At 35.4% G+C, this 26,533-nt stretch overlaps 2 protein-coding genes and 2 long non-coding RNA genes across 5 annotated transcripts in view; 2 read left to right on the top strand and 2 right to left on the bottom strand.

Annotated features, from left to right (window-relative positions):
* Positions 1-7,622, top strand: part of LOC122525128 (nuclear migration protein nudC) — a 77,201-nt gene extending 69,579 nt beyond the window's left edge. The window contains exons 5-7 of the mRNA XM_043647765.1: positions 6,416-6,610; positions 6,754-6,956; positions 7,071-7,622. Coding sequence (XP_043503700.1) covers positions 6,416-6,610; positions 6,754-6,956; positions 7,071-7,122 — 450 coding nt within the window. The 3' untranslated portion in view covers positions 7,123-7,622. The remainder of the gene's footprint in view (positions 1-6,415; positions 6,611-6,753; positions 6,957-7,070) is intronic.
* Positions 7,258-23,662, bottom strand: LOC122525125 (plasminogen). 2 transcript variants are annotated; one of them, XM_043647762.1, is made up of 10 exons: positions 23,422-23,662; positions 9,992-10,088; positions 9,787-9,908; positions 9,622-9,723; positions 9,398-9,528; positions 9,184-9,314; positions 8,903-9,102; positions 8,686-8,820; positions 8,308-8,532; positions 7,258-8,232 (listed from the first exon to the last, which is right to left on the bottom strand). In XM_043647762.1, exons 1-10 carry the CDS (start codon positions 23,584-23,586, stop codon positions 7,939-7,941), a joined length of 1,602 nt encoding a protein of 533 aa, XP_043503697.1. In that variant the 5' UTR covers positions 23,587-23,662; the 3' UTR covers positions 7,258-7,938. The 2 variants fall into 2 exon arrangements, with proteins under 2 accessions (XP_043503697.1, XP_043503698.1); XM_043647763.1 differs by lacking the exon at positions 23,422-23,662 and adding an exon at positions 21,155-21,439.
* LOC122525131 lies at positions 10,768-23,044 on the top strand. Its single transcript, XR_006305719.1, has 2 exons — positions 10,768-10,822; positions 23,005-23,044. It is a non-coding gene; the product is annotated as an uncharacterized LOC122525131 (long non-coding RNA).
* On the bottom strand, positions 19,768-21,145 carry LOC122525130. The gene is made up of 2 exons (XR_006305718.1): positions 20,479-21,145; positions 19,768-20,314 (listed from the first exon to the last, which is right to left on the bottom strand). It is a non-coding gene; the product is annotated as an uncharacterized LOC122525130 (long non-coding RNA).
* Positions 23,663-26,533: the final 2,871 nt, after the last annotated feature.

Genomic DNA, 26,533 nt, shown 5'->3' with positions numbered 1-26,533 from the left:
ATCGAATAATTTTGGACTAAATAATTTGTAATGCTATATTTTAAAAATTTCGAATATTTTATTATAATGTAACATTATGATACAATATTAAATATTATTTATTCTTAAAAAAAAAATATTTAAAAGTTGTTATGTAAAAGTAATTTTTTAAAGATTTATGTATGCAAAGGAAACACGACTATTTATAAGAACAAGAAAATGACTAACAAGAAGTATTTGTTTGTTCTTTTTTTTTTTCTTCTTTTTTATATATATAATGAATATCTCTTAAGGATACTCATTTTTAATCTTTATTTTCAACAGAATACAATGAAATCGCGTGACTCCTACTCTTACACGTGTATCAACGGGTGACGATTATCATACACACCTGCAAAAAAATATCGATCTATGTATAGAAAAACAAAGTTAGACGAGTTTCCTTGTTTACTTGATTACATTGAATCTAATATCAATCTAAATGTAGCTCTCGTTATCCTCTTTTAAACGACATAAATAATCCATTGCGACAATCCTTAATCATAGTTAGAAAAATTCCTGCGTCAGACTTGCTGTCTGTCTCTCGCATCAAATTTACGTCTCTGTTTTTGTAATAAAACATTAATTTTTTTTCTCAATTAGTCACAGAAGATTTTCTTTATTATTCATTCGAGTCTATTCCGAGATGACATAAATTCAATAAAATCCGGGAAAAAAAAATAAAAATTCTTCGTCTTCGAACGGTAATTGTAACGGATTACCTAACGTAATCAAGCGCTATGATGACTGTATGCATAAACCGGTATCTTCCGATAGGATTCCTGAATTAGAATAAGTTAACAGTTTCGTCCCGACGCTAATATGAACGATTGAAAAACAAAAAAACACGCTCGTGTGTGTGTGTGTTTGTGTGCATAAAAATTAAACGTCTCGCTAAAGAAGATAAAAATATCGTCTTTTCCGGTTTTTCTTCTACGAAGTAATTATCATGAAATATGAGCTTTCAAAAATTCCAAAGCATTTGAAGATGATCACTTCATAATCGATGTTATTGTGTTTGACGACGAATCAAGAATATAACTCACTATTTCAATGAAAAGACAACTGATGTTCGTGGACATTGATAAACGAACAATTTATCGTCTAACTATGGTCTATTATTAAATCTTCCTCTTATTATCATAATAATAACTGTTAAGATACAACATTGTTATTCATGGAATATGATACTTCTGGCTATCAGAGTCGTTGTTAAAACGTTTTGTGCCTCGTGATCGATGACAAATCTTTTTCTAAGAACGTCGTTTTAATTCGTACTTGAATTATTACTCTTAGGAAAATGCGATGTGCAACAAAAGTATCATTTAGAACGTTTAAAATTATTCCTATTCTTGAAAAATAATACTCTTAAATATAATATTTTAATCATCTTTAAAGATAATACTCGCGTTACATCTGACACCTTATATGTCTTGTTTATTTCATCAAGTTGTACTACGACAAGAATATTAAAATATTTCTTACTTTGTAAAGAAGAGCCTTGGTTCTAAGATCTAATCAAATACGAAATTATGTTTATCTTTTTCACTCTCGTAAGAAACTCGCGCAAAGAAGTGTAATATCTCGTTCTTCTATGAAAATAGTTTCGTTATCGTTGCCTACGATCAAATGTCTTTCTTCATTCAGAAGAAGGTCGGTTTTTAATTTTTCTCTTTCTCCGTAGACTCTTTAATCAACTGGATAATTCAAAGGAACCTTGTCTGTCAGGGGCTCGTTTCGTTTACATTTAGGTATAGTCCTTGGATCGCAATGAGATGCGATTTGTATTTTTGAATTAGAATAATGATCGATTTTAAATTAAGATTGCCATTTATTGGGATAATATTTTGATATTACTTTTTATCATATTTCTTATATTACCGAATAAATTTATGGTCAGTATTTATAATAAAATGTCAATATATATAATCCTGACGCAATCTTATTCCTTATTATATATATTATATATTATCCTTATATATATATTATAAATATTGATCAACGTCTATATTTTAAAATATTATTAAATTATTATTTATATTTAAAAAAATACTATTTTTTATTTATTCGCTTCTTTATTTTATTTTTTAACGATCGATTCAGTAAACAAATCGAAACTTTCAAGAAGGTTCTTTATCCGTTTCCTATCATTTCTTTCGAAATCTATTTATTATAGTTTATTCGAGATCGATGAATTCCGCTTCGAAAAATCAGCAGAAATTCGATGGCATGAGCAACGAGTGAACTATTCGTTTACGCAATCATTCGCTACGTGGCCGATCCTTAGTTAGTATCAAGGATTCCGGCGAAGCGCCAAATAAATCGATTCTCGAAGACCGATCGCAACCTTCGAAGTCGCTTATGCTGCTGCTGTGTGACGACAACGATCGTTACAATAACGAACGAACGAACGAACGAATGAGCGTCATTGACGATTTTTCTACGCTCTCGTCTTCTCGTTTAGAATAATTATAATATTCAGCGTTCATAGATTATTCGTATCAACTCGTTCTTCATCACTTTAGTGATAAAGAAATTAAAATAAGAGTTAAGTTTACACTTAACATTTCGAAGCATGGAATTTATGAAAAATAAAAAAGTCCAAGTTGCATCGAAATTTTTCTTATTCTACCCAAATAGAATTATTTTTAGTTTTAAAGAATTTTTAATGTTTTATTGTAAGAACACTGTGCGCTTCAAATAATTTTATTTCTTTTTTTTTTTATGTGGTTTAATTTTATGATGCTTCTAAGGATTAACATTAAATATACGAACAGTTTATTATTTATGTCTATTATTTATATCGTGGTTAAGTAACTGGTCTTTAATTCAATTCATATAACTTACAATGAAATTGTAAAATAAATCAAACGAAATTAGTAATTATAATTGTCTTACCGTTAAACAAAATGTATATAACGTTAAATGCATAATTTTAATGTCCAAAATAAAAAGAACCGGTCGCAATAAGTTTAGAGATATAAACTTAACATTTATCCTTATTTTTGCCATTTTTTATTCCAACAAATTCAAGGATAATTTTGGATATGTAATTGCGAGTTTCATTGGTTAGGTAGGTAGGTGTACCTTTTAACGGATGTTTACATTAAATAAAAACTCATTGTTTCGACACGAGACCTTTTTTTTTATTTTTAATGAAATAAATTATAAAAGATCTCCGAGATTTCTCCAATATCCCAACAGAATTTCCTATTAAGTTCGAATAATCTTCGTCAATGATCATGCGGCTGACCACTACATTTACAGAGAACTTACATGTATAACCAATGCGTATCCATCTTGGGATATTCGAATGCAGATTTCGCAAGTTTCTCGCATTGCGAACGCGGATGAACATCGGCGCTTTTTTATGCGAATACCGTGCTAAATATAAAAAGAAAAAATAAATAAACGAAATGTATAGCCGTTTGTATATTTCACACGAGGTTTTGAATATTTAATATGATATTTATTAAAAATGAGACGGAAGGAGGTATAAAAAGTAACATAGAAAAAAAATTCATGGTGTGTCTTTCTAGTTCAATGACGTTCATTTTTATAAACATCTCTGTCTCTCTCTCTCTCTCTCTCTCTTTCTCTTTCATCGAGGACTTCACACGGTCGAAATCGTTTCTTCGAAACTATTATATAATTCTCGTATACCTGTGAAATTATATAATTACATACATACACACCTACATATTGGAAAAGAGACAATGAGAACAACTCGAAGTCTTTAACCAGAATTGAACGTAAATCGAGTAAAGTAGTAAATTACACTTAACTTGCATGTTTCTCGATTAACAAGATCTCGTTAATTTCACGTTATTTCAACGTCGTTCACGAGAAACCTCTCATACACTTTCCATATCGATTCCCAACAAGACTCTCTCAACTTCCGTTTCATAGACGCGATTTTCTCGTATATACATATATATTTAAAATCCACCGATAATTAAATTCTTGCCTACGTCAAAATATGTAATTATAATTAGTGATGTTAATCGGCACAAGAGACTCGGTGATTACAATCTTATTTCTTCATCTTTTTTCGTTTCTTTTTGTTTTTTTTGTTTTTGTTTTATTCGTTTCTTTATTCTCTGTAAGATTCGTGTGATATATAACAATTATATGTTTTTATTTTATTTTTATTTTAGCGAGTATATCAAAAAATTGTATATCGTAATAATTCGTATTTTTCTGTTCGAAATCACTTGAATACGAGTCGTTCAGTTGGAGCCGCGTCCTGTTCGCGTCCTGCCTTCTTTATAATGATATTCCACTTTGTTAACGTCGGGCACAAAGTCTGTAGCCATGATCCGTTTCCACGCACCGGTGCACCCGGCTACGTAGCATAAGCTTGGCACAACACGCGCGAGTTTGTCGTCACGCTGGAAACCCAAGAACACGTCTCTCTTCTGACGCGTCTTCAAGAGAATGATGATCCATCCTCTTGCTCTCGCTTACGTTCCGAGCAGCAGCCATCGCATTTCAAACCGATTCTTTCTATCTCTTCTTTATTCCCTTCTTCTTTTTCTTTTCTTCTTTCTCTTTTTCCTTAGTTTTCTTACTTTTCTTTTTTTACTTTTTTTTTTCTTCTTTCATTTTTATTCTTTTCTATCTAACTAGCTCTTCGCTCATTGCCTACGATTATACCGACAATTGCAACATTCGTTGAACCACGCTCGATGGATCATCTAGGATTTTTAAATTGAATACGCGTATGTTTTTTCTTTTTTTTTTTTTTTTTTTTTTTTAACGATATTTATGGTGCTCGCTTAGACATATTCGCGAGAGATTATTTCCCATGGCAGGGAAGAAGTAGAAGAAGAAGAAGCCGATCGAGTTGTGCTGATAATAACACGAAAAACCACCTTTCGAATCTCACTTGGTAATCGCATATTTGCGTGATCTTTTTTTGCGTAATAGATCCTTCTTCTTCTTCTTCTTCTTCTTCTTTTTTTCTTCTCTTTTTTTTCTTCTCTTTTTTTTCTTTTTATTTATGTTTTTTTCTTTGCGTAAGAAGAGAGTGTAATAAGTAACGGCATAGAAGAACGACTTCTTGCTTTGATTGAAAATTTACAATGGGGCTCATTAAGATCTAATTATTATCATTAACATATTTGTCGTTAATAGAAGTTAATAACACAGATGATCTTAACAACGATGACATCAACGATCAATCTATCCACGGTTTAAAAATAAATCAAGTTACATCATTGTTCAAACTTCTTGTAGAAAAGTGAAGGTTACCGTTATAGAAAAATAAATTGATCGTTACGTGCAATCAGTTGACTATCTTTTTCTTCTTATTCTTCAAAATTGTTTTTCTAATTTTGATCGAGAGAGACGCATTGATTCTTCTAAGATGAAATCTTGACCACACAAAAGACACTCTGTTGACCTTTGAGATATCGCAATAGAATCGGTCGCGAGTTCGTGTAATTAAATTGCACTTTTAATTTAGTTTAAAGAGAGAAAGAGAGAGAGAGAGATTTGATCTAGCTTCTAGATCATGCTGGACTTTCATGTAGGCCACCTTTTCTGCAACGTGACCGGTCCAGGGTTGACCCTTAACCAACAACATTCGACGATAACGAAGTTTAAACCCGGTGCCAAGATCCAAATCGATGATTCTCCTTCTCCTTCTCTCTCTTTCTCTCTCTTTCTTTTTCTTTAGCAATTAAAGTAAAAGGAGACGGGCACGGAGACGCCAGGAATAACACGGCAGGACCTTTGCCATCTCGCGTGTCACGTAGCCATTACGATATCATCGTATTCCTTTCTTTCTTTCTTCCTTTCTTTTTTTTCATTTATTTATTTCGTATTTTATTTTTAAGACCTCCAACAAAAAAGCAAAGGAACATTAACCAATGCGTTCTCTAACTCGTTCAAGGTCCTCTCAAAAATACTCAAGGTCAACCGTCATTGTATTCACTACTATCGTTTCCCAAATCCATATTGCGTTCTTACGTTGATTTCTCGAGGTCGTGTCATGCGATCATCCGATCCCAACAGATATCCAATTGTAGAAGGCCTGAAAGTTCGCTCGTGCAGAACGATCGAAACTACCTTTCTACAATCGATCAATCGTCGCCATTTGATTTTTTTTGTCTTATCATCGATCCCCTCCGTAGTTATCCATGGGGGTCCTCTCTTGTGGAAATTCTTTTTTTTTTATCGTATCATGGGTTACGGATCGTTTGTTTTACCTTTGCGTTCTACTCGCGTCTCTTAAATTTCGATCGAACGAGATCTCGATCGATTGTGTAAGATCGAGTTAATGAGAGATCGTGGGATGTTTTTTTATAGCTTTTGTACTTGGTCATAAAAATTAATTACTTTATATTATAGTGTATATAGACAAGTTTATTGAAGATTTCGATTTTTATTTTAGATACGAGTGCCATTGAAAATCAACTTTTCCGCCAGGCAGAAAGACGTGTCTGTGACGATAACGAAAAAACATCTTACCTGTGGTGTTAAAGGACAACCTCCGATTATCGACGGTGATTTTCCCCATGAGGTCAAATTAGAAGAGTCTACGTGGGTGATAGAAGATGGCAAAGTTCTTTTGATCAATTTAGAAAAAGTGAATAATTTTCTTTACCATTATTATTATTATTATTATTATTATTATTGTTATTATTATTATTATTATCTATCATTAGTCGAACGTATTCGTTTACAATTTAGAACTAAATGAAATTTCCTGGAAAATCTTCTCGTTCTTAGGTGAATAAAATGCAATGGTGGGCTCACGTGGTAACTTGCGATCCCGAGATTAGCACGAAGAAAGTTAATCCTGAACCAAGTAAATTGTCCGACCTTGACGGTGAAACCAGAGGCCTCGTTGAGAAGATGATGTACGATCAAAGACAAAAGGAACTCGGACTGCCGACTTCGGACGAACAGAAGAAACAGGACGTGATCAAAAAGTAAGATTCCAGTTATCTGAAGTATAATCCTTCTGTGCTTGCCTTTACCGATTCTTTTTTCTTTTTTCTTCTCTTTTTTTTTTTACCTTATCTGATAAATGCTTTGGTTTTCAGGTTCATGGAGCAACATCCAGAGATGGACTTCTCCAAGTGTAAATTTAATTAAAATTACATTTTAATCGATTCGATCAAACAAAAGTCGTTGAATATGAACAGGTTTCATCCTTATATGACGATTGTTCTGTAACTCGTTGTTGATGTACGTATACAGGTCTTTTAAGAGTCGAATGGAAAAAACGTATTATAAGTGTTCCTTTTTATTTCGTTAACTATATCATAGCAACCTTGCATTCTTCGAACTTGACAGTTCTGTACGAACAAGACGTAGTCTGTTTTGTAATGAAAGAACGCCATATGATGGCAGCACTCTCTGCTACGTTGAATCGATTTAACTGTTGTAAAACAGAGAACTATCTTGTCACGTTTAAACTTGCCTTTTTATATACTTAAGTTCAACTCACATTGCATTTCTCTCATTCCTACGTGAAGCGAACGAACTAATGAGTACAGACAACCTGCACAAATGTAATAATACTTTTTTCATTTTCACTTATCATTGTAGATATTACGTTTTCTTATTATCGAATAAAGAATTTTCAAATACAATTCCATCGTTTTGAGTATATCAATAAAAAACAAAAACAAATTCATAATTCTTCTATATATCGCGTACAAAAGCTCATACAAATGCGTTATTAGAAGAATGTAACGAAGTTATTAATCAACTAAACGAAGAACCCTTTTCTAATTTCTACGTTTTATTAATTACCTAATATTAATACTTAAAAATAAAGGATATCACTCAGCACTCAGTACTGTCCTTTTTTTTCAAAATAATCGCACTATCAACAAATATAATTACACCGTCATAGTTCCTTTTACATTCTCGCCAAATATTCGATCAACATTTTATCGAACTTTTTTAATCACGTTCATCATCTTGTTTCATGACTCTCGAAATCCATTTCACATAATTGGGCAATTTAGCGTAAATTCCAAATTTTCCACGTTTCCCACAACCTTCCCCAAAACTGGTAATGCCGAAAATAGTCCAACCGTGATCGGGTCTTCGGGGATCTCTGCACAATAAAGGTCCACCACTGTCACCAGCACAGGAATCCATTTTTCCACGACGATAACCGGCACAAAACATATTGTCAGTTATTCTATAATCCACGTAAACTTTTCGGCATATTTCCGAGGATACTATGGGTATCTACGAAACAAAATAAATAATTAATTTAGCTCCTTAAAAAAGAATTCAAAGAATTACAAACTGATATATATTTACCTTAACTTCATGAAGAATATCGGTACCGAAATCATCGGTTACTCTGGATTTGCCCCAGCCTAAAATAGTGCACAATTGATTCGTAGGTAAAAGTTGTTTCGGTGCTGGAAGACAAGCTATCCCTCTCGAGGGAGATGGAGTCAAATTAACTGGAAGACGTAACATGGCAACGTCGTTATCGACCGTGTCAGCGTCGTATTCTGGATGTATTACCACCGAGTCCACCTGCAACGATTATACCGTGTTAGCCATAATGCGCACCAAGTAATTGCTCCAAGGTACAACCGTTTCAAACACTTTATATATGTTTATGTATGTATGTATAAACATATACACGGTTACTTTAAACAGAAATAAGCATACGAGGAGAACACGTACCCTGAGCTCCAGTTCAGTGCCCTCCTTCACCGTTAAATCGTGTTCGCCGATACGAACGTACAAGCGTTTTCTTATGCAGTGGGCGGCAGTCAAGACCCATTTCGGTGAGACCAGAGTTCCTCCGCAAAATGCTTCCTATAGAATCGAGACTGTGCGATAAAAATGTAAACGACTCGCTCGGCCGATAAATAAAATTCTCTATCTCGATAAAACCTACGTGAAATCTATTCAATACAGCCACCTGCCACGGCCATGCTCCTGGTACGGTTGGACGACCACCGATGATTCGAGTGAAATAAGAAAGTCTAGAATTTTTCTGAGGATTCACCATACCGCATTTCCATGTTGGCTGAGCTTTCTCGGGAATAAAACTGTCCACGGAGTTGGGATTCAATTCGAATTCATCTAATATCACGTCTGTAATAAATATTTATATTAGTTTCGTCTATGAAATTATTTTTTCATGATTGTTTATTTTTTTCGCATAAATTTTCTTACCATCGTTATCTTCCTCTCGACTTCCACGAATTTTTCGGTGTATCCATCTTTGGCAGAAGCTACCTTCGACGTAACAATAAGCACTTTCTCGTATAACGTCTCGACCACAGATCCCAGGTTTCCTACACCACCTATGATCAAAAATAATTTCATTAATTATTCAATCATTTTCTGTGTGTCTTTTTAAAAATCGATTATCAATTTATCGACTTGCCTGTGACGCTGGGTAGTGCATAACCTTGTACACGGAGACCATCTGCTCCATTTGCCATAGTGATTGTTAGATTGATCTTGGACATCGGTACCTCTTCTTCTTCCGTGCCTAGGTGCGGCTTCCTTTGGCAACTAATCAAAATTTCATACGATTGATGCATTTAATATTTATATACAAAATTTCTTACATTATAAATTAGTTTGAAATCAACACTTAATGTTCACCTGTACCACGTGAAATTTATCTGATTTCCATCGTCCTCGACGTTGACGTTGCTTACATTTTTTTCTTTTACCTTTTCTCTTGTGTTCGCAAGTACGTTCTTCCTGTCAAAAATAATAATATATCTTGAACGTAATAATCATTGCTTGAATTACGTTAACACTTACTCTAAGTACAGTGGTACCACATTGACTCTTCGTCATGCATCTTCTGACACGATTTTGTGAACAATGTCGATCACAAACCGACCACTCGCTCCAGTTAGTAAAATAAGATAATTTTGAAGACTCTAAAAAAAGTGAAAAAAAAAAAAAAATTAGGAATACAACAAAAATAGAATAATTATAATTTAGTCATTAAAAAAATTCATACCGCTCTTTGGCGATGATTGCTCCGTGATCGTTTCCTGAGTGAACGAATCTATCCAAGCATCGTCCTTTCCGGCGACTGTGGAAGTATAATTCGCAATCTGTAATAAAATGATTTTTATGAGCTCTTAAAATGAATACCGAGAAAGGTAAAAACAGGTGGAGAATTTTCAAACGATTAGATAACATGTTTCTTCTCTTCAACACAACTAAGAAGATTAAATCTTTGCTGTGTCATAAACACGATCGATCGAACGTCTTCCTTTGAGACATAGACTCTTCATACAAAAAGAGAAAGAGAGAGAGAGAGAGAGAGAATACAAAGATATGAGGTGAAAAACGCAATGCACGTATCTAACCGCAAGAAACATAAAGAAAAAAAAAATCTTAAGTACTTATTCGCGAATAGAAGAGAAAATCAAGAAAGAAAGAAAGAGATGGAAGGAAGCCCATAAAGATTCTCCATCACGTAGGCAGATCATTGCAAAAACACCACGAGATAGTGATGGCTCTTAGGCGAGAAGGAGTTAATGGAATAAGAAAAGGAATAAGAGGAAGGTTGTGCGATACGTTCTGAACACCTAGCGAATAAGTAGTTACGTTAGATGCGTAACGCCTGTTCTACCAGATCATTCGAAAATTAAACTCGATTTGTCGCTTTGATAATAGCATTGCGACGTAACCGCGACCTCTCCTCATCTTTCTTCCTCCCAGAGTAAGATTAGCTGACTAGCTAGCTAGCTAGCTAAGCTGAGCTAAGCTAAGCTAAGCTAAGCTAAGCTAATCGTGCGTTACACAACTAGTCGCCTGGACGTAGGTAGAAACTCAGCATAAAGTAAGCGTCAATTTAGTACTCTTTTGCTTTTAAATGCGAAACTTCTGTCTTTCTCAAAACGGATCGTGTGCATTGCCGTTGTCATCGTCGTCGTCGTCGTCGTCGTTGTCGTCGTTGTCGTATGGCATCAAACGAGAGAACTCATGAGGAATGCATTTGTCCTTTTCGTACCACTCGTAATAATAATTGTCCTCGTATATGTGCCCACGCATCAATTCTATCCTGTTCATATACACACATAAGTAATACTTGATATACAGCCTCCGGAGTTGCCGACTAAGAACTTCCTCGCTTTTCTAAACCTTTTATAATAGGACGAAGGTATGATCCCTCTGATATTTGCGGTTCTTATACTCTATTGACAATGTTTGCTTCTTTTTTATTTTTTATTTTTTATTTTTATTTTTATTCTTTTTTTTTTGGTGAAGAGATAGAGAATAAAATCCTTTTGGTATCCTTTTAATGTGTCCTCAATTCGTTACGCCTATCGTATAGTTCATTGATTTTTTCTTCGTGTAACAGTAGACGATGGCAGAAACTAGATTCAAAGTATCTCGAAATTGAATCAACTAAGGCTCTCTAGGAAGGTTCTCCCTTTTTAATACACCACGCCTATCGTCTAGCTCTTTTGCATTGTCCCGGTGCAAAACGGTGACGCGAATCTCACCGAGTTACCTCATCGAGGTCGAACGTCTCAGACACACCAAGAAACCTAATACTGAATATGTAAGACGACAAACGTAACAAGTATCACGATCGAAGATACGCATACATTTTCGAACTAATTTATGTAATCAAGTACGAACGAAATGAAATGGGAGAATTTAATGTTAGAGTCTGTCATTCTAATTTTTTTCTCGTGCGTTTCTGAATCATCGATTTGATTAAAAACAACTTTCATCGGATCAGGGACTGCATTGAGATTATAAAAGATTCTTTAATGATACTTCTTAGAATTGAAGATAGTTATAAATATAAATTGCAATAAAAAACATAATCCTCATAAATATTTTTGTATAATCGTCTTAATCCCTTTTACTGGTCAGACCAAGCATTGATATCTCCAATCGATGCGAGAGAAACAACTTTTCGAAAGACACGACGATGTCTTCTTATGTTAACTAGGAATTCAAATTCACTAACGATCCACATACGTATATCACCAAGTTATCTTATATATTCTCGTTTCTTATTAAACGAATATGCGAAAAACAGGTTTCCACGTCAATTGACTCTTTTAGAAAGAACTCATTTTAAAACTCTCACGTAGAATCGTCTGCTGAACGATCGTTATTAATAATGATACAAAAAAACGAAAAAGAAATCCCTTAACGAAGTATCCTTTTCTTTTCTTTGTTACTTCCTTTTCTCACTTTCTCAAATCAGCTTTAAAACTTGTTGATTAAATAAGCTTCGTTGATTTCGATGAGGGGGGTGGGGGGTACAACAACACATGCCATCGTAAGATATCAAATTACGATGAGATCGATAAAGTTAATATACATATGTACATTTATACGTACATATCTGCACGTATACAACATTCGAATTTCTCAAATCGATTTCTGTTCTTATATGGATCTCGTCCACTTTTTATCGTCTCTTCTTTACGACCCTCATATATATATATATACATATACATATATACCACATACAGTGCTCACGTATGAAATGAAATATATAATGTACGTCTTTTATGTGCTCTCTATAAATTTACGTAAGTTAACGTATATACACGCAACGCTCGTTTTACGAAAAAGAAAGGAAGGAAATGAAATAAAAAAAAGAATATATAAAAAAGTCATAGTAAGTTATACGTATATAATAAGTATAAGTAAGTATATAAGTCATACGTTAGAATTATTTCATTTAATGACACGTTGTTCTTTTCAATCGATAATTATCTTCCCGAGCTGATTTATTATTTTTTGTTTGGTCTAACTGAAACAATTTAACGCGAGAATAAAACAGAAAGTAAAAAGAAAAGAAAATGTCTTTATGGCATAACACTGTTTTATGGATATTTTATAGACACACTCGTTAATGTCGAGTAGGTATCGTTGGAATGGTGGTTGCCTTAATTATCGGCGATTCTTTCGAAGAGAACTTCTCTTCCAAGTTACAGAAAAGGCGATCACTTGGTAGAGAATGAAAAGGGAAAGCGAAGAGGAAGAATACTCGGTGGTCGTCACGATTGGAAGTCCGTGAAGGGATAAAGACAAAGTGAGAAAGAGAAAGAAAGACAAAGAAAAAGATAAAGGAATAAAACGAGAGAAAGAAAGAGAGAGAAAAAGGACGAAGGAAAATCTGTATGCGTCGCGGAGGACGTGTCCAAACTAGGCTGAAGCCTGCGGTGTCTTACATCTTGGTGACGATCCAGCAAAAAGCTTGAACCGCTTAAAGGAAGAACAATTCTGTGGGGGTAAAGGAACCCCGATGAAAGAAAGAGAGAGAGAGAGAGAAAGAGAGAAATAACTCGGATCTCGTCGATCCGCCTACCAGAAAGATCCACCGTATCTCGAAAAGCACCATAAAAGAATCGATCAGTAATGCCGACGAATCCACCTCTTTGGCCAACGTGTCGCGCTTAATCGAAGCTTTCCATCGAAGGGGAACGGTACTTTACACGATCTCGCCGTTGAATTTGTCCATCTTCGTCGGCGTTACTTTCTTAGAAAAACAATTATCATCGATCTTCGAGTATCATCGTAGTAAGATGCTGAAAGGTTGCCAATCAACTTCCTTGATATCCATTTCAACCGTTTTCCTTCTTGTACGTATTGATAATTGGAAAGGAAAAAAGAAAAGTTTATCAGGAAGTACAGGTATGATTTAAGTTGATAAAAAGAGTTTTATCTACTTTCTATAGAAGAAAAATATCTGAAGATCTCTAAATGGGTTAGAAGAAGAGGAGTAAAGTACGAAATGTCCGGCATTTGTTCTTGCACAACGACGCCTCGGTTATACCCTAGATGGTAACGTTGTCTCCCGTTGCAAGAGGGTATCCGAAAATGGCCGGGCATTTCTTCTTCTTCTTCTCCTTCTCTCTCTTTCTCTTTCTCTCTCTCTCTCTTTCTGAACAAGAGGACTACCGTCGATTTAATGCGGGGGCCCCGTGCGATGCACCTTCCTTCCATCGTCCGTAACGATGGAATGCTCGCTATGGCGAGATCGCCAACTGATTTATGGCCTATGCTACGATCGAAAAGGGCACGATCTTCGCCACTGATCCTTCCTTCGCCTCTTCTTCTCAATCTTTCCTTCACCCCTTCCTTTAACGAACGTTCCTTTCGAAATGAGTGTCCTCGGTTTAAGATCTTTCGATAATCAATTACGTAAAGATTTGTTTCAATGTCTTCCCATTTTAATGAGTCAACTTCCAGCTCGTGCTTAGAATATATGCATCCGATAACTTTCGACAAGGATGATTAGGTAAAAGTTCAGAGGTTCAAATCTCTTCGGTAAAGAGTTAACTCACTTATATTGTCAGCGTATTTATAATCTCAATTTTCTTGGTCCCTCGTATAAAAATCTTACGTAATTTGTATTATATTTTAGATGCTATTTTTTAAATTACAGATCAATGAACTTTGATATAGCCGACGTAGGATTTTCATACAAAATATTGAGGATACGAGGATTGGTTGAAAAGTTTTGAGTTTCAATAAAAAGAACTTTTATTTTTTTTCTAAATAAAAATTTATCCAATTGAAATTATAAATTGTCCCTCTACGTTGCATTCAAAACTTTTCAACTCAACCACGTATATAATTATTTTTTACTTGTTATCTTTCAACTTAAATATAATTTTAATAAAATTGACAATAAAAGCTTGTTTTTATTTTTCTTAATCATTCAAATGGGTTAAAAGTATCTTGGTTTTGATACACAGTAGATCGTAACTAACATTTGTTCTTTTAAGTTTTATATCCTTTAAGAAAATGTTGGTTGATTTCTTTAAGAACATTTATCACTCGTCTGTTCGTTCATTCGCTCGTCGTTTACCCCCCTCCCCCCACCCCAATAGATTACAAATACTCGTGTAAGTTCGATTACGTGGGTCTGTCGATTCTTTTTCTTCTTCAATCTCGTTACGGTGAAATGTAACTAACTCCTAAACGGACGATCTGTCCGTCCGTCTGTCTGTTCTCTCGTCGATCAAAGCGAGCGTACATATAGAAAAGTATTTACTTTAGACGTTGACGAGGTACCATGCTTCTTTATTACGTCTCTCTTTAAAGATAGTTTAACACATCGGGTGAGATCATCCGGTGATTTACCGTCATCCATTCGTCAACGACCAAGAGACCAACAGTTGCTCGTATTGATAAAATATAGTCATTATCGTCGATCAACCTTCTCTTACTTTTTCTATCGATCAACAAAACACATCGTTTCAAATCGAATAGATATACTCTTCCAAGCTTCTCTTCTACTTTTTCCTTATTTAATATCCAAGCTTTGATACGTACTTGCACGTTCTTTCTATAGGTCGGATTTTAAAGGCACGTACTTAATTAAGTTACCATACGTTTGACAATATATTTATGTGTTCCTATTTATATCGCAATCGGTCAAATATTTTTTTACGAGTTTTAATATAACTTAAATATTTAAGAATTATATTGGTTTTAACGCAAATTCAATACTTCTCTTTCCAATTATTTTCCCATTTTATCTTTTTCCATTGTACAAAATATTAAAAATTGCAATGGATTTTAACGTAAATTCAATTTTTAATAACATATGTTTCTAATTATAATTATCATTAAATCGATTGATTAAAAATGTAACAATATTAAACGAAGAATTAAAATTAAAAAAATTGTAAATCGATCGTTTGACAAATAATTATACGTTTAATGTTAAAATCGCGGTGATTGCGAATAATCTTTCGAATGCGTAGAAAGTTTCGTTCACTCCGTGAGAAATTAAACGTAGATAGATTTCTAGATATCGTTTAAACTCAAGCTTAGAAGTCGTAAAACCTAAAACCACGGTGGAAGTTGTCAAGTCTTGGCAAAAGAGAAAGAGTCACCTGCCGTGCTTTTAACCGTTGCTAACCATTCGTCTTTCTTCCCTTTTTTCTTTCTTTCCGTTTTCTCTTCTCTTCTCTTCTCTTCTTTTCTCTTTCCGCCGTTGGTCTCTTCGTATATACGCGTCCGGTTTACGTTTATGGCCACGGTTATTTCCGGATCACCGTCTACGCCGCCATACGGTCGTTTTATCCACCGAAAGACCATGTAGCTCTTCATTGTTCCTCAACACTGCTGAGATCTTTTCTTTAGTACTTCACCACGACTTTACCTTCGAGATGCATCATCTTACCTCTGACCACGTGCGCTTCGTGTTTTGTCTCATGACAGAATACTACTTCCCACGTTCTTCTTATCATCTCCTAATCGTTTTAAAATTTAACGACAAATATCTTATCTTCATTTAACATGTGGACTGTTTATATGCGTCTTTTCTTAAAAATTATTTTTTTTTACTATGACGTATGATGCATACATTATTATTTATTTAAATATATATTTACTATTACACAAACAATTATTTTTAAGAAAATGGCTCATATATGTGACGTAAATATTTAACAGATCAATACTACAATTATTCACTATTAAAAACAGACCAATAAATATTACTTATTATGAAGTAATTTCATTTTGATTCAATATCAATTCACAGAATAAAAAAGATACAAATATCCTATCTTCATTTAACATGTGGACTGTTTATATCGTATATATGCGTCTTTTCTTAAAAATCATTTTTTTTCTATGACGTATGATGCATACATTATTATTTATTTACGTATATACATTTACTATTACACAAACAATTATCCATTATTAATAACAGACTAATAAATATTACTTGCTATTAAATAATTTAGTTTTTATTCAATAACAATTCACGGAATAAAAAAAATACTTTGAAAAATATTAGATAATTCGCTTTATTTGAGCTAGTAATTTTGATTGATTGTAGTAATTTCAGTATTAATAAATAACGTTCGCGAGTTTTAGTAAAAAGACGTAAGTAGATAGGTATGGAAGTTTAACGTTCGAAGTGCAATATAAGTATTATGCATGCATTGTGACACGACTCCGTGCTTCTTCTTCTTATTTTCTCTTACCTTCCTCTTCGTTAACAACGCCGACCTAATTCACGTATGCAGTACACGATCACTGATCCCGTACACGATTGGCTTTTCTTAACCGATCGCATCGATTTACGACGCATCGACGATTATATCGTCTCTTACTTATGGTATTCCGATCTTACTTACAAGTCGCAAACTTGAAACGATGAACTCTCCATTTATAAAATTTAAAAAAAAGAAAAAAACCGAGAAAAACAAAAAGATAATCGTACGATCCATTAAAGAGACACACACTGAACAATCCATTTGAAATCGAAAAAGGTAATCGAACGTTGTAATTAAACTGGCGTGGGTGATGGGGAAGGGGTATCAGTAAGATTATCTTTCAGAGAATTCGAACGAATTCTTATTTGATATTCTCGTTTTCTTTTTTTTTTGTTGATCATTTTACCTTTGTAACTGATCCCCGTTCCATACGTAATTAACGTATTCGTTTCGTAAGCGCTATTAAGTGGATTTGCAAGTATCAAATTAATTTAAACGTTTAGCTGCGCACTACGGTGGCACTCTATTTAATACACAATATTAACGAAGGCAGCTCTTTGTGAGGCGGACAAGTTATACCGGAATAACTTGTTTTGATTCATATCCACTCCACGTGCAACGGGGCAAACGATTGCTAAACTTCTAGCGTTGCCTGGCCGAGCTCTCAGCCGCACAATGTCACGTGCAACGTGCCACCGCTAATGACTCCCCGTTTGAATCTAGTTGAACTTTCCGTTTTACGAGCCCTCTCGTAAAACCATTTTTTTTACTTTTCGTTTTTTTTCTTTTTTTCTCATATTTTCCTTCTTCCAACACTATTTTCTTTTATGGATTCCGTTCTTATCAACAACAACATTCTAACACAAATTCGAATACGAAATGGGGTTCTTACCATTCTACTAATAGTCATAACGTTGAGCAATATTGCATTTTCTTAAGTATGAAGAATTTTTTTCAAAACAGCGAGCCAAGGAAAAGTAAATTCCAACGATTACGAGTTATCGCGTATTTGAGTCGGTGTAACTTGGAATTCTAAACGTCTAATTCTTCTACTGTCTTAGATTTGTTTCTTTTTATCATCCTAACGTAAACGCCCAATTACCTCGCAAATCTCGAGACGCAAAGGGATAATTAAAAGAAAGCAAAAAAAAAAAGAAAAAAGGGTAAAAAAAACAATAACAAAAAAGAAGAAAAATTCGATGGAAAGAAAAGAGGAGAGTATCTCGGATAAAGTAAAGTCAAGGAACGCGGAGAAAACTTCGTACAACGACATCTTCCTCTCTTTCTATCAATCTATCTTTCTTTCTCTTTTTCTCTGTCTTCTCATCGTCCTCTTTCTCTTCGTGACGACGACTTTTTATCGATCGCGAGTCTTACATACTTCCTGGCCGAGAGGGAGCTGAAATTCCACGCGATAGTCGTCACGATACGTCGTAAGAAGCTAATCGAGCTGGATCGAAAAGAGTATCAGAGCGTTCCCTCTCGCTCCCGTGGGAGGAGGATCCTCCACGGGGTGCCATGGAAGGTCCACTCGCGTCCTTCTCGTTTTCGGCCTCGTGCAAACAGAAAAAAAGATAAGTTATAGCGTGCTTTTTCTATCTCTCTCTCTCTTTCTCTCTCTTTATCTCTCTTTCTTTCTTTCTTTCTTTCTTTGTTTCTCTTCTCGCCAAGGATGGAAAGACGAGCTTATCGTTTAGTCATCTTTTAAGGAGTAACAAGGTACTGGCTTCTTGGGAAATGTAATCTCCGCTGTTAAACATACTTCGGTCCCTGTGGTACTGCCTTACAAATTCTACATGACAGACTAGAGAAACGGATAGTTCGAAGTACAGCAAAAATTCTATAATATCGACGATTCATTTCATTCCTTAGATAGAGAAAGTCAACGTTCAGAGATATTACTCTCTTTATGGTTTTATCCTGTATAGAAAAGTACCAGTAGAAACTCGACAGATTTATGGGATTCCATTGAGAAGTTGAATTCATTACAAATAATATTTACCAGGTGAAATCGTTAAGGTTAAAGTGCATTTTACTGATCGCAGGCTAATTGCCGGAACATTCGACGAAGCCGATAGAAAGTGGAAGGTTTCATAGTTTCGTAGTATGCGCGTGTATGTTTATGTAAGCGATAGGGGTGAGAGGTGTTGATTCGAACATTCCTAAACGACTAATGATTTATTCAGGTAAATAAGAAACAAATGATTCCTTCTAATCCTTCTTTTTCAAGCTAGTTTAGACCAATAAAGAAATGAGCCAATCACTGTACAAATCGATTAACTCTATAAAACAAAAAGTAAGAAAATGCGATAAAATAATGTGCATTCATTGGTTTTTAAAATTCCTTTTATAATATAAATTCAAATAAATTTTGTACAACGCATAAATACAGATGTAGTGAATTTGAGTTGCATTACTGCAACGATTTCCATTAGAGTATTGAGTTAATCAAAATGACCTCTGAAATAAATTATTTATTATTCAGTGATCAAAAACAAAAATATTCTCTTTTAATGGTGTTAATCTTTTATGTTTGGGAATTTTGTATAAATATAAAAAGTTGCTTTTACACTTTAATTTAACATTTTTCAAAAAGTGATGTTAATCGATTTGTGCAGTTAATGGCTCCAATATAAATCTACTTTAATCGGAAATGTGCGTTAAAGTGATATAGAAAGGCTTGATATAGAACGGAAGGACAGTATGCGGAAAGATTTGATAAGAAAACGATCGGAAATTACAAGTAAAAAATTATCGACTTAACGGAAAGTGAAAGTAAAGAAATAATAAATGTTGTTAAATGACTTCTAAACTTGATTATTTCCATAAAATATTATATAATACAATCATAATTTGTATGTTCATTTTGATTATTATGCTTCCTTACAAAAGGGAAACCCATTTAACGTGTATACCTGCTTATCTTTCTCTTTTTATTTCTATTTATTTGAATTTATCTATCTATCTATCTATCTCTCATTGAATATATCTGTACTCTCGTGGTCTAACTTATACCGACAAGCACGATTCTCGACGGTAATCGAAGAACGGTACGGTCCAGCCAGCAAAAGCAAGAGCAAAAGCAACAGAAGCAGCAGTAACAGCATCCGCGAGGAGGACCTCTCCGTGACGGGAAGTTTTCTCCACAGGGTGCCGAGCGCGCAAAGAGAGAAGACATGCTTCGAGGTCAGACGTAAAAGATTCTCAAGAGACCATAGAAAGTTGTCCCTCTCTTCTTGGTTTCTTCCTTCTTTGATTAAGATATATCATGTCTCTCTTTTATTTTCTTTTTTTTTCTTTCCCTTCTTTTCTTCCCGTTCAATTATCAACCAAAAATCCTATTAATTAGTAAATGGTCACCATTGAAAATGTTTTATACGTCGTTTAAAAGATAATAATAAAAAAGAAATGTATGAAATAAAAGGAGAAAACGAGTTCCCTGAAACTACTTATGTTAGAAGACTTGGTCGAATGATTCGCCAAGCCTGGATACTCAACTCACCGCGGGATGCCTCACCGTGATCGTTTTACCGTAGCGTAGAAATCAGAGACACATATTTCCCCCACCATTTCGCCTACACCACCTTCCTCTTTCTCGTGAATCAACTCCCAAGTCTCGTGACGTTCGCGTCGCGTAAAATTACGCGTGAATGGAGGAACACGCTCCTTCCTTTTTCTTTCGATATATATATATCTCTTTCTCTTTCTCTCTTTCTCTTTCTCTTTCACTTCTCTGATGTTATTTATTGACTTTAAGCCGAACTACTGGAGACTAAGGTATATCGTTAAAGGTACTTTCGTAATGAATTTATTACCGAGTTAAATAATTAACTTACGATAACGTGCAAATAACAATGAACGTCTTGTAAAAATATGGATACAAATTCCGACGTACTTTAAATCAGGAAAGTGGCAGCATTTAAGAATAGGTAAATTTGAGATAAGAAAGAAAATAAACAAAACAGAAATAAAGGGGATATAAATGTTGAAACATTCTACGGATATTGAAAAAATGCAAAGGCTATCTCTTAGAGATTTGTACCACAAATCGTCTTATTAAACAGTCGTCGATTTCCGATAAGGAAGGAAAACAGATAAGAAGGACCATCTATTCCTCTATTCTTCTTTTATCGTTTGATCCTTTCCACTAGACTTTTTATTTTCTCTTCCTTTCTTACATATCGTTTGCCTTTTTCTGTCCTCTCGAGAACCTTTTCGTCGAACGAACAGGATGGCATCCATTATCGATCCTTACCAGCTGGTCGCGATCGAGCTTCGTGAAGTGTATATTCTTACGTGTGTTTATGTGTATGTGTAGGTTTTTTTCGTATATGTTTGCAAGTCCGATAACCTCTCGCCCGGAATAATCTTACATATTTTTGATTTGTCATAAAGCCGAACACGAACGATACGATATGCTCATGCTTAACACGCGTCCTGTACGTAAGTGAAGAGGCACGTGACAGCTGAGAGACTAAATATAAAGCCCTCTTCTCCGCCACAAACTTCTCCTTCTCCTTCTCTTCTCTCCTCTTCTCTTCTCTTCTCTTTTCTTCTCTTCTCTTCTCTTCTTTCATTCTACTTTTTTTAATTTTTTTATATTTTTTTCTTAACTTTACTTTTATGCTGCAACAACACACCTTAGTTATCTTATCTCACGTACAAATTAGCAGACTCGAGAGAAAAAGTACAGGCTAATTTTTTAAGAGAGAGAGAGAGAGAGAGAGAGTGAGCAGTTAGTCTCCAGTCGGGCAATTTCGAGCGTTTTCGTTTTTATTCGAGAAACGTCACACTTATTTTGCATCCTATCGTTGAGAAATATGATACACGTATGCATATGCACTTGTGCATGTTTTTATGTGTGCATATATATATAGGTAGGTAGGTAAGATGAATTTGGTTATTTAAAATGAAATCAAGATTAAAAGATTTCGACATAATTATGGTATGGTTGTTGGCGACGAAGAGGAAATTACGGTGATTAGTGTCGACCTCCCTGAGAAAGCAGTTTACGAAACGTCGACACTTTACACCGACATCGTACCGCATTACGTACAATTTAGAAAAGTAAAGCGTGCTCGTTAAGTGATTACGATGATAACATCTGACAATATTATTGGCTCTCAGCAAGGCTCAAAGCTCGTAACAACAAAGACTACGACAACGAAGACGAAGACGACAGAGCACGTGTGCTTAGAATATTAGTGCTTTCTCTCTAACATAAGGGGGACGTCCGACAAGATCATTCGTGGTGGAATTTGAGAATGGCTGAGAAACGAAATTACTGTAATTACCTTGGCATGCCTAGACTTAAAAGTAAAAAGATGAAACCAAGGTTGTCTTTTATCTCTACTTCAAAATAATCATATTATATCATATTTTTCATATCTTACAAAATGTCTCAAAACTCTCTTCCTGGTTTCTTGAAATTTTTCAAAGATATTTTATCGATAATAAAAATTAATCTCATGATAATTCTAATCAGATCAACATAGTGGCATTGTTAGATTTCTACGATAATGTATGTGTGTGTGTGTGTGTGTGTGTGATTTCTATTTCTTGAAATTTCTTAACGTTGATATTAGGTAAATGTACATAGGAAATTGTTTCACTTTCATTTTTTTATCGTTTAATTATTAAATATATTTTAATATATATTATATATATTAGTTGATAATTAATTGTTATCGATGATAATCGAATATCTTTAGTGACGTATTAAATAGATTATATCAACGAAACCGATCGAGCAAAGAAAGTACTCTATGGTAACACGACACCGAGATATTCCTTGCTCGCGGTTATGGTGTGCGAAACTTGCCCCACGATCTTGAGAATTATCGACTCCCATAGTATTGTACCTCGACGCGGAACTCTTCCTGATCTAACTGCTAGAAGAGTTAGACCGACTTTGCACGCGATAACCAAGTGTTACCTAACGCCTTCCGATCGTTTTTTTTTCTTCCCCTTACTACAGAAACTTTTACTCACGTACTTCGATGATATATACATAGATGATTTTTTTTAGAATGAACTTTGCCGAGATCTATTTGTGGATGAAAGAAAAATAAAAGGAAAGAGAAAGAGTGAGAGAAGAGGAGAGGGAGAAAAAGTTCACGAAAGATTTTTAGAAAATGATTGAATGCGTCAGACAAGCAGACGGTCGACCTTGTAGACTCGCGTTTATTTTAATCCTTCGGGATTCTATCATATATTCAAAGTCGTAACATCGTTGTCACATTATGTCACATGATTACACGAGACAGACGTATTTCTCAAAAATGTCAATCCAACGAGTTACGAAAACATTCGAGACAATATGTAATATAGTAAAAAATTAATTTGACATATCGTTAATATTTCATTTACGAAAAATAATCGATTCGAAGGATAAATATTAAATGAGAATGATGAATAAATCAAATAATCCGAAGAAGGAACTTACCGAAGTATCCTCGAGTGAGTAGCTCGAGGCGATGAGGAAGAACGGAAGCAGAACGAGCGTGATCCTGTTGATCATAGCTGAGAACCAAGAGGATAACAGCTTGGAGGATCTCACGGTGGGCGAGCACGTCGTCGAAGCGGGCGCGTGCTTCCGTCGCGGACGCATCGCGTCATGATCGCGACGTGTCGCGCACACGCTTTGTCTTTTCCCTCCTCCTCCTCTTCCTCCTCCTCCTCCTCCTTCTTTCCTCCTCTCCTCCTACTCTTCTTCTTCCCTTTCTTGAAAACTACTTCTTCTGCTTCTTCTTCTTCTTTTTCTTCTGATCTTCTTCTGATCTTCTTCTTCTACTTCTTCTTCTTCTTCTTCTACTTCTACTTCTACTTCTACTTCTACTTCTACTTCTACCCTCTCACATCAGTGAACCTCCGCGTGCCTCCGCGTGCGCGGCCCTACGTACCGCCTCGACACGCGGTGCGGCTCTATAAATACGGACGCGCGACTCCACCAGAAGAATTTCAAACAACCGCCTCCCTGCCGTAAAACACTGTACCGCGAAGAAGAAGAAGAAGAAGAGAAAAAGGAGAAGGAAGAAGTAGAAGTAAAAGTAACGAGAAGGGCAGCAAACTTCTCTCTTTCTAGCTTCGGTATCACTAAAAGTACAACAGACCCCAATTGTGATATCAAACCTGCTTAGATTATAAATAAACACAGCAAATGATTTCTTCATAACTTAACTCTGTTTACTTTCAATATTTATTTTGTCTAAAAAAAAAAAAAAGAAGAAAAAGTATGTTAATAGATCAAGGTTAATTACCTGATAAAAAACGAACTTCTTTTTTTCTCATCAAAGTTTGACTACGGTATTGTAGAATACGTAAATCGAATATTTGATCCGAGTCATGTTGTATAAGGCAGTTTAAGATAGACAGACGTTATCTGAACTGACGCACTAACAAAACGACGAATCTTCCTTGAATAGAACGAACTAATTTCTCATGAAAGACCTTCAGTCATTGAATTTCGTTGACTCGCGACGTATTCCTTACTTCCTGGATTCGTTTCTTCTTCTTCCTCCCTTGTGTTACACACTCGCGCTTAAGTAAGATCAAAGGCAAGCAGACAGAGGCAGAAAGAGAAAAAGAGAGAGAGAAAATAGTCAGGATACCGTGTCGTTTTTTTTTCTCTTCTTCCAGTCACAGTGAAATCCTCCAGTGAAGAGTAGAAAAGGAAGATGAGAAAAGATACTCGCGTTGCGACCGCGGAACCGGCTGATATTTTTAGTCCCTTTCGACCGACACCATCTGCTCGAGAGACTCCATGTCCCTCGAAGAATTAACCTCCGAGAAGTAGCTTTTATCCAAAGTGGTTTTCACCAAAATTTCAATGATTCCTTATACACTTTCTTCATGGTTGTTTCCAAAGAAACGTGGGAATCTCCGAATGGTTCTGCTGGAGTATTTTACTTGAAGATACGCGTTGAACCATTGAAAGTCACTGATTGTTGATTGTGGAAAAGATAAAAATAGAAGGAAGAGGAACAGGAAGAAGAAGAAGAAGAAGAAAAAGACGAAATCGTTCTTCAGGGTGGCACAGGACAGACGATGTTTTAAACGAGAACTGTGGAGAGTAACTGGAAACGAAAGAAAAAGAAAAAATCGGATGAAGGGAAAATGAGAAGAGAAAAAAAGGAGAGGGGAAAAAAAATCGGAAAAGAAAATAAAGAGATGAAAAAAAGAGGAGAAGGAAGAAGGGGAGGAGGAGAAGGAGGAGAAGAGGGTCGAGTAGGCTCGTAGAAGACTCGAACGTCACGACGAGAGCCACTCTCGAGCACACGCACGTGGCTCCGAGCCGACTGACGAGATACACGCGCGGGTAAGTATCAACGGAGGTTGCTGAGAGGAGTGGCTGCTATTGCTGCTGCTGCTGCTGCTGCTGCTGACTGTTAGCTGTTGGCTGCCGACGTCCTATACGAGTCAGCTACAGAAGCGGAGGGTGATTCTACCGGCGAGTCTCTTCGGTTGGTGGGGTATCGATGGGGTACTCGTGCGACACGCGCTCTTCATCGAGCTTTCCTCTTCTTTCTTTTTTTTTTCTTCTCTCTTCCTCTCTCTCTCTCTCTCCCTCTCTCTCGCTCTCGAAATTCTAAGGATTCCTTTGATAGAATCAATAACTTGATAATAAATACGTAGAATCGATCTGATCTAACTCGATGACTACATCGTTCAATTATATTCAATTGCGAATCGCCAAAAATCGATGCAAAAAGAAACAAAGAGTATATTATCTTTGTAAAATATGATTAAACGTTTGTGGATAACAAATGATCTAACAATCGATGTCGCGAATCAAGTACAACACATCTTATGACCCCACGCGAACCTTCATCGTTTTTAATACGACTGAACGACGATCTGGGTCACTCGAACTCGCAGCTCCCCTCCTCCTCCTTCTGAATGACAATAAAAGATATGTGAGAAACCTAGCGAAGAAATATACTTACTTACTTACTTACTTACTTACTTACGTGACAGCGTCTCTAGAAATAACTGAGGCGATCGTTCGATGACGTCTAACTTTAGTTCCCATCCCAGCTTGTAAGAATTGCCAGACAAACATTTCATTCTGTCAACGTATTCTTTTTGCGCTCCTTGACTTGACCTTTTTTCTTTTCCTTTTTTTTCTTTTTCTTTTTCTTATTTCTTCCTCCTCGCGCACACACTCCAAACGAATGAACTAACGTTCGCCTCAGACTCAGCGTCTCGTCTCGATTACGAATTTCTTCTACGCAGTTATCACGTTTTCAATTGGTGCAGTAATTAGAGAAAATGAAACGAACAAGCGAAAAAATGACCGTTTACTTGGAAGTCGTTGAAATTATATATCTATTACGTATAAACGGTAAGCGAGTTACTGGAAATCTTTTTACGTCATTTACTTATTAGACTTGTATAGCGTTCGTATTTTAAATGTGACCATTTTTTTCTACGCATGTTTTTCTTCGTATCGGTTAGAAAATGAGAGCCACGTGTAACATTTCAAATTTCTTCGTTTCTGGAAGAAATGAAGAATGGAAGAACAAAGCGGGGTCATTCGAAGGATTCGGTTAATGACA

Source organism: Polistes fuscatus, unplaced genomic scaffold, assembly GCF_010416935.1.
Source record: "Polistes fuscatus isolate 324 unplaced genomic scaffold, CU_Pfus_HIC Scaffold8, whole genome shotgun sequence".
Classification (NCBI taxonomy): Eukaryota; Metazoa; Arthropoda; class Insecta; order Hymenoptera; family Vespidae; genus Polistes; species Polistes fuscatus.
This window is presented reverse-complemented; position numbering and strand designations above follow the sequence as displayed.

Excerpts from the sequence above, each read along its gene's own strand:
- LOC122525125 (XM_043647762.1), bottom strand. The coding sequence starts at position 23,586 with ATGCGTCCGCGACGGAAGCACGCGCCCGCTTCGACGACGTGCTCGCCC. Across the intron at positions 9,909-9,991 it reads GCAATCATCGCCAAAGAGCG|AGTCTTCAAAATTATCTTAT; the intron begins GTATGAATTTTT and ends CACTTTTTTTAG. Across the intron at positions 9,315-9,397 it reads TGCACTACCCAGCGTCACAG|GTGGTGTAGGAAACCTGGGA; the intron begins GCAAGTCGATAA and ends TTTTGATCATAG.